Source organism: Lathyrus oleraceus, chromosome 2, assembly GCF_024323335.1.
Source record: "Lathyrus oleraceus cultivar Zhongwan6 chromosome 2, CAAS_Psat_ZW6_1.0, whole genome shotgun sequence".
NCBI classification, from domain to species: domain Eukaryota; kingdom Viridiplantae; phylum Streptophyta; class Magnoliopsida; order Fabales; family Fabaceae; genus Lathyrus; species Lathyrus oleraceus.
In genome coordinates this window covers 54,971,599-54,978,527 of record NC_066580.1, presented here as the reverse complement: position 1 = coordinate 54,978,527, position 6,929 = coordinate 54,971,599, and the positions used below count along the sequence as shown (strand labels likewise).

General features: G+C 31.9%; 1 protein-coding gene across 1 annotated transcript; it reads right to left on the bottom strand.

Moving 5' to 3' along the window:
- Positions 1-962: 962 nt before the first annotated feature.
- Positions 963-1,643, bottom strand: LOC127121106 (uncharacterized). Its single transcript, XM_051051703.1, has 2 exons — positions 1,519-1,643; positions 963-1,435 (listed from the first exon to the last, which is right to left on the bottom strand). Exons 1-2 carry the CDS (start codon positions 1,601-1,603, stop codon positions 1,086-1,088), a joined length of 435 nt encoding a protein of 144 aa, XP_050907660.1. The 5' UTR covers positions 1,604-1,643; the 3' UTR covers positions 963-1,085.
- Between the last annotated feature and the right edge of the window lie 5,286 nt (positions 1,644-6,929).

The window sequence follows — 6,929 nt, the reverse complement described above, 5'->3', positions numbered from 1 at the left end:
AAGAGGAAAAAGGAAGAAACCCTAATCGTTACTAATTTCAATCAATATTAATTTCTAACAATACTAATTTTACACGAAAATAATTTGACTTTATTTTATGTTAATCGTGAAAGGGAAATCGATGATTGATTTCTTTTGCATTGAGTATTTCGTGAAAGGGAAATCGTGAAAAGCAAATTCTAAGAGAAAATAAAAAAATATGTATAGTTTTTCAGTTTGAGGTATTTTTATTGAAAGGAGAGAAGTGAATATGTATAACTTGGGGGTGAGAGTTTTTGCGTTTAGGGATTTTCGTATAATTAATTTTGTTTTAATTATATTTACTACATAAAATAAAAGAGAGGGAAACAAAAATTCAGATGATGAAATCTTTTCACTATATGTAGCTTCGGCCCTGGCCGACACTATTATTTTAATAAATTAATATAAAGAAAAATATGAGTCTGAGTCTAATATTTCTAAAATAATAAAATATTTTATTTTCGGAAAAGCCTTCACGGGTAAATATATTGGTTTAAAGAATATTGAAACCATTAACAAAACTTTTCCTTTCAAGTGGAAGTGGAGGATAGGAGAGAGATGTTTTGTGGTATGAAATCCTTGTTCATAGGGATACAAATTATGAAAAGAAGTTGTTTATTACAGTATAAAGACCGATTAGAAAGAGTGATTCTCTGACAACAATTGTTTCCTTATATTACAAAAATTGTAGGGAACACTATCTATAAACTATGTCTAATTACTAAAATATCAAATTAAATTTATATAAAGGAAGAATTTTCGTATAAGAATGTAACTTATAATACGTCTCAAATATGCACGAATCTTATAACTTTTTATTTTCATTAGTAGATGTGAGACTCGATTTTATTAGATAAGTATGATACTCTGATATGAAAAATAACATATTTCACATATTATACTTGCATAAAAAGAGTAAGGGAGTTTGTAACTCATTCTCATAACCAATTCAAATTTATTGTTATTGTTTTCAAATAAATATCACAAATGCTACAATACATATTATTTTTTCAATAGTTTTAAAGAAGTAAACTTAGGGACTTAACAAGCGACCACAATTCATCTTAAAACAAGGAGGATTCAGGAGGAGAACTAGGAGATTGGGCAGGTGAATCAGATGATTTAGGAGGTGAGCTTGGAGATTCAGGTGCATTTGGTGGACTCGGTGCATTTGGTGGACTCGGCCAATTTGAATTGCATGGAAAACCTGGAATGCTTGGAATGCCCGGGATGCATGGGAAACCTGGGAATGGTATGTCTGGGTTGCATGGGATACCCGGGATGTTTGGTATACCTGGGATGCATGGTAAACCTGGGAAACCTGGAATGTTAGGTAGAGGTGGAAGTCCGGGTATGTCCGGAAAACCAGGGATAAAAGATTCAAACTTTGCCCCATCTTGATCATTAATCTCAGCTGCAAAAATATTAACCAAAATAACTCAAAATTGAAAAGCAAAATGATGATATAACAATTTATAAAGATTGTTGAATTCTTACTCAATTGTCTAGCTTCCCCTGTGGAAGAGATTAAAACAATGGTGACCAAGAAGCCTTGGATGAGCAAAGCTCGTGTAGACAACATTTTCTTAGAGTAAATTAAAATTAGAAGAAGATAGAAGTTTGCTGATGAAATTTAGTGGCAAAATGAACTCTATTTATAAGAGGAGAGAGGCAGACAACTCCATTAAAGTTAGATTCATTCAATTTGGTTCAATTTGGTTTTATGGGAGATTTGTAAATGATTTTTAATTCCTAAAACGTTATTGGTAATAAATTTTAATTCCTAAAATAATCGATTCTCATTAAATTAAAATTGATTCCCCACAACTTCCTTATATTAAAATACTTTTATATGGAATTCAATATCTTGTTGGTCTGATTCTTATTTTAAAAAACATATACTCAACGCATTGATAACTTTTTTTTTTCAATGTAACTAGTTTATCACATAGTCTCACTAGAAAACATTTCCCATTTTAAAAAATAATAATGTTTTTTAGTTAATATAGAATCAATAAAATTACAGGTGTTACCGACAGGTCCATTAGGATTAGATTCAAAAAAATCTGGCTTTATTGTAGACTTGTTAATTCTATTTAAGGCATGAGACCTAATTAGCATATTATACTCTTATGCTGATATACCACTTTTGGTAAGATATAAACGTTTATAAACTCATTAAATTTAACTTTTTCCAACATTATTCTTTAATTGTGGTTGTTTTATGTGCTTAATATTTATATTAAAATGCCTTTATAAAGAAATATTATGATTTTTAAAAACAAATCGAATATTTCTATTTTATAATATTTAAAGTATATAAAGTAAATAATAATATATGAATACATACTGATTTTAGGTTCAATTCTTAATACTAAATAATCTACTTTGATAATTTTATAAATTTTTTATAATAGCACTCGTAAAAAAATATGTTTTTAGTAAATAAATAAATATAAATAAATAAATATATATATATATATATATATATATATATATATATATATATATATATATATATATATATATATATATATATATATATATATATATATATATATATATATATCGCGTCGCTAAAAATATAGAGTCTCCATCAAACTTTATTTATTCCAAAAGAAAAGAAAAATATCGATAAAACCCCTAAAAAAATGGTCTTCGCATCCAAGAGAGGATTCGGGAGTCGATTATGCAAGGGAAAGGTATTAACACATCTTACATCCGTTGTACTCAACATGAACAATTTTGTTTATTCTATGTGCGAATGAATGTTATTGTCTGAAGGTTACTTGCGTTTGCTTTAAGAATAAAATAAAAAATAAGGTTTAACTTAGTGTCCTCGCCAAGATCTCACAATCCCGTGTCTACGTATCCTTATGGTGCAACAAGGAAATCAGAGCTCCGTAGTTCCGAGTAGAAAATTATTAGAACAAGATTTTGATTCTGCAATATATCTCTAAGTTTTGATGATAACAAAGAATGAAACAATTTGGTACCCTAATAATTTTCTCTAAGTGTACAGGTTTCTAAGGAAAAATGAATCTGAGGAAAACAGTATATGGCTTCTAATGTAGTTCTAAAAAGCTGACCCAGAAATGAAGATATTATATCTGGCTCTGAACAAAAACACTTTTGAAGAATCACATACATAATCTGACATTGAAGTTCATATTTGAAGACTTTACAGCTGATGACTCTGCAAGACAACATTAGAAGACACTTTATTTGAAGACTAGTCAAGCTAACATCTGAAGACTACTCAACAAACAACTATTTGAAGAATAGTTAACAGAATATATGAAGACTACAAGCTTCTGCTCAACAACTCTGACTCCACTCTGATTCACGCCAAACAACTCACTCTGATTTACGCTCAACAAAACATCTGACTTATCAAAATTAGAAACTTAATGAAGAAGTATTCTAAGTATGGTACAAATCTCTATAAGGAAAATATGGATTATCCTCAAAGACTGCTATGGAAAGGACAAGAAAGTTAATGTCATTAAGTCTCATAATGGACAAGAAATTTCCATCAATTTACCTCCAACGGTATCATCTCAAAAACACTATACAAATGCCTCATCATCATCATGCTGAAGACACGAAGAAATAATACAAAATAATTCTACAATACACTTCGAACTATACGCTCAAAATATTTTTATTGTAAACTCAGTAATCACACAAGAGTTGTTGCTCATAGTGTCATCATTGATTTGTGTTCTCAATTGTGTTCATACTGCTTACTGAGAAGCACTAAAGCAAACACTTGTAATTCTTTAAAGTTATTAATTTTCCTTAAGTGACTTATTGAAGTTTGTCAACTTGAGAAGGCTAAGAGATTGTTGAACTCTTATACGTTTTTGTAATTTATTGAGATTATTGGATTAAGTCCTTATTGAATACGAAATCACCTTGACCGGGTGGACTGGAGTAGCTTTAATTTTCAAGCGAACCAGGATAAATTTCTTGTGTTGTTAGCCTTTATCTTTCGTGTGAGTGGTGTTGCAAAAGTTTTTTATTGTTGTGAAAACAATTCAACCCCCCATTTCTTGTTTTTCTCTACCTTCAATTGGTATTAGAGCTTCGACTTTGTTATTTATTTTTAAATCAAACACTTAACAGCGTAGAGAGATCCAGCGTGAGAAAAACATCATGGCTAACACAAATGAAAGAGATGGCTACAACGCTAAACCTCCTATTTTTGATGGAGAAAAATTTGATTACTGGAAGGACAAAATTAAAAGCTTCTTCCTAGGCTACGACGCTGATCTATGGGACATTGTCTCAAATGACTGTGAAGCACCCATCTCTATTGTTGGTATCGCTATTCCAAGAAGCAGAATGAGTGTTTATCAGAAGTGTGATTTCAAGAATCACCATAAAGCCATAACTATTTTGTTGAAGGCAATCTCCTACAATGAGTACGAGAAGATCACCAATAGAGAAACAGCTAAAGAAATCTTTGATTCCTTGAAGATGACTCACGAAGGGAATAATCAGGTCAAAGAGACTAAGGCTTTGACCTTAATCCAAAAGTATGAAGCGTTCAGAATGGAAGATGATGAAGTTGTTGAGGTAATGTTCTCTAGATTCCAAACCTTAGTTGCAAGACTCAAGGTTCTCGATAAAGGATACACTACAACAGATCATGTCAAGAAGATAATCAAATGTCTTCCAAAGAAATGGAGACTGATGGTTACTTCTCTGAAGTTATCCAAAGATATAAACAACATAAGCCTTGAAGAACTTATCAGCTCCCTCAGGAGTCATGAGATAGAGCTAGAGGAAGATGAACCTCATAAGAAGAACAAATCACTATCTCTAAAATCCAGATCAGAAAGAAGAAAGTCAGAAAGGAATAAAGCCTTTCAAGCTGAAGAAGAAGACGAAGATGACTATGAGAATGAAGATTCTGATGATGAAGAGGAATTATCTATTATTTCCAAAAGAATTTAACAACTCTGGAGAAAAAGAAATAACAACTTCAGAAGGCACAGACAGAAGGGAGATTGTCTAGACTCAACATCCAGAGGTAGCCCTAACAAGGAGGTAACCTGCTACGAATGCAAAGAACCTGGACACTACAAAAATTAATGTCCAAAGCTCAAGTAAGAAAGCTCCAAAAAGGAAGGTTTCAAGAAAAACTCCTTTAAAGAAAAGAAGAAGGGACTCATGGCAACATGGGACGACTCTGAATCTGAATCTTCAGAATCTGATTCTGAAGAGGAGCAAGCAAATGTTACATTCATGGCCACTACTTCTGTAAGTTATTCTGAAAGAGAGTCTGACTCTGAAGAGGTGTTCTCCGATTTTTCTCGTTCTGATCTAGAAGCCTATTTATCAGAATCTCCGAGCTTGTATTAGAAGTTTCGAAAAAATTCAAGAACCTGAAAAAGGTTCATGAAGAAATTATTGAAGAGTGTGATAAGCTTGAGAAAGAAGTTTCTGAACTTAAAGAAAATATTTTATCCTTGAAAAATAAAATGAATTTTCAACCAAAAAATGTTCAAAACTTGAAGAAACTCTTTCTAAAGCTCCACCTACTTCTGACACCTTCATATACAAATATGAAAAGGATTTTCAGAAATTTATGAACAACAGACTTGAAAGAAGCAAAATGGCTTCTATGATCTATGGTGTTAGTCGTAATAAGAAAAGAGGAATTGGATATGACTATGATGAATATGATCTAAAAACTTCTGCAGAAAACAAACTTAATCTCCCTTTTCTTATCATTACACACCTGCACAAACACAAAAATTTAATAATGCTAGAAAACCCAAAGTTTTCAGAAACTCTAGGAGAACTAACCCTAAAGGACCCGAAAGATTTTGGGTACCAAATGATAAAATAGTGTATGTTGCAGATATCCTATGCAGCAAAGTTAAAACACCAATCATGATACCTATATCTTGGATGCTCGAGACACATGACGGGAATAAAGCATATGTTCCAAAGCCTGGAACTTAAAGATGCTGGCTTCGTAGGCTTTTGAGGAAATCATAAAGGAAGAATCAGAGGATCTGGAACAGTTGGTAATGGATATCTTCCCTCCATTTCCGATGTTCTTTATGTTGCAGGATTAATGCATAACTTGTTATCCATAAGTCAATTTAGTGATAACGGTTATGATATAATCTTTAAAAAAACATGCAAAGTTATTAATCAAAATAATGGCACATTCCTTTTCACTGGAAAGAGGAAGAACAACACTTACAAAATAAAGCTTTCAGATTTAAAAGATCAAAACGTAAAATGTTTAATGTCTATAAATGAAGAGCAATGGGTGTGGCATATAGACGTTTGGGTCACATTAGCTTGAGGAGGATTTCTCATCTAAATAAACTTGAGTCAGTCAGAGGCCTACCTAAGTTGAAGTTTTCTTCAGATGCTCTTTGTGAAGCATGTCAGAAAGGAAAATTTTCTAAAACAACTTCAAAAACAAAAATGTTATTTCTACCTTTAAGCCTTTGGAACTCTTACACGTTGACTTGTTCATACCTGTTAAGACAATGTTAGTCAATGGTAAGAAGTATGAACTTGTCATTGTAGATGATTATAGTCGTTGAACATGGGTAAAATTCTTAAGGCACAAGAATGAGTCACATTCTGTGTTCACTAGCTTCTGTTCAAAAGTGAAAAATGAATTTGACTCTAAAACCATCAGAGTCAGAAGTGATCATGGTGGAGAATTTGAAAACAAACTTTTTGAAGAACGTTTTGACTCTGATGGAATATCTCATGATTTCTCTTGTCCTATAACTCCACAACAAAATGAAGTTGTAGAAAGAAAGAATAAGACTCTCCAGAAAATGGCCAGAACCATGACCAATGAAACAAATGTGGCTAAGAACTTCTCGGCTGAAGCTATGAATACAACATGTTACATTCATAATAGAATC

Bases quoted from the DNA above. Each gene is read 5' to 3' on its own strand.
- LOC127121106 (XM_051051703.1), bottom strand. From the start codon at position 1,603: ATGTTGTCTACACGAGCTTTGCTCATCCAAGGCTTCTTGGTCACCATT. The intron at 1,436-1,518 runs GTAAGAATTCAA...ATATTTTTGCAG, and splicing joins AGGGGAAGCTAGACAATTGA to CTGAGATTAATGATCAAGAT.